Source organism: Hipposideros armiger, unplaced genomic scaffold (genome assembly GCF_001890085.2).
Source record: "Hipposideros armiger isolate ML-2016 unplaced genomic scaffold, ASM189008v1 scaffold_19, whole genome shotgun sequence".
NCBI lineage: Eukaryota > Metazoa > Chordata > Mammalia > Chiroptera > Hipposideridae > Hipposideros > Hipposideros armiger.
This window is the reverse complement of record NW_017731369.1, coordinates 1,875,875-1,876,966: the sequence shown is the minus strand read 5'-3', so window position 1 is coordinate 1,876,966 and position 1,092 is coordinate 1,875,875. Positions and strand designations below refer to the sequence as shown.

Below are 1,092 nucleotides of genomic sequence, written 5' to 3'. Positions count from 1 at the left end.
CTACAGTTATTTCCCAAATGCAAAAATGCAGCCCTTAACTCCCTCCGTCTCTCCCTCTACCCTGTCATAGACCATTGCTGCAAGAGTATGAGTAAGGAACTTGTTCACAGGAGTTCCCAACCTCAAGAATACATATCCAGCTTTCCAAGGGTCCCCTCTGATGACCTCTCTAGGCTTCAGAAGAGAAGGTGGCAGGAACCACTCTTCCCCATGAGGGAGGAGAGGTGGGACATACATGTATTAGCAGTTCTCCAAGTAAATCTTCTTACAAACACTTCTCTCCCGTCTCCACCCACTAAATGCCTGTCATGTCTTTCCCTCTGCTGGAATTTCCTCTCTAATCTGACTAATCAGCACTACTCCTCTGAACTTTTGCTCTAGCCCTTGCCCCGTCCCATGAACCATTACTTCCTCCCCTGAGATTAAAGGGACCACTTACCCTGTGCCCACAATGCCCCAATGCCAATTCCTACTGCAGTTTGGCACTCAGTGTGTCGCATGTCTACGAAGCCATAAGGTCCTGAGGACAAGGACCATGTTTCATTCATATGTGTCTCCACAGCCTTGCATCATGGCTGGCACACAACAGGGGTTCACTAAATGCTCAAAGGATGAAAGCCTCGGATGCTGCCATCAGTCAATTGGAGAAGCACAGGCTGGGAGAGTTGTCTCAGCGCGAGTGAAACAGTTTATTACAACGCCCATAATTCACCACCCTTTGCATTACAGGCACCTTTCTGGGCACCGTGCTGGTGAGGAATGCCTTCTCAAACTTGAGTTTGGAAATCAGAAGCATCACTGTCACAGGTAAGAGCTTTCTGCAAGGGGTATAAAACGTATGACCAGCATTGTACAGCATTGGTCTAGCGCATTGTACTTGCTTGGGACCTTGTGAGGGGCTCTTCAAAACAGGGCTTTGAATACTTATCTTGCTCTACAGATATTAACAATTCTCTGATTACTCTAAAAAGGCAACAATGTATGCAGTAAAACATTCAACCATTGATACAGGATTCTAAAACTTTTGTATTACATATGATGCTTTAGGCTACAAGTAACAGCCCATCCTAAGTGGCTTCAAGTTCAAGGCTT

The 1,092-nt window shown here is 46.1% G+C and overlaps 1 protein-coding gene across 1 annotated transcript in view; it reads left to right on the top strand.

Moving 5' to 3' along the window:
- Positions 1–1,092, top strand: part of LOC109378330 (polycystin-1-like protein 2) — a 76,351-nt gene that overhangs the window by 22,405 nt on the left and 52,854 nt on the right. The window contains 1 exon segment of the mRNA XM_019634757.1: positions 730–827. Coding sequence (XP_019490302.1) covers positions 730–827 — 98 coding nt within the window.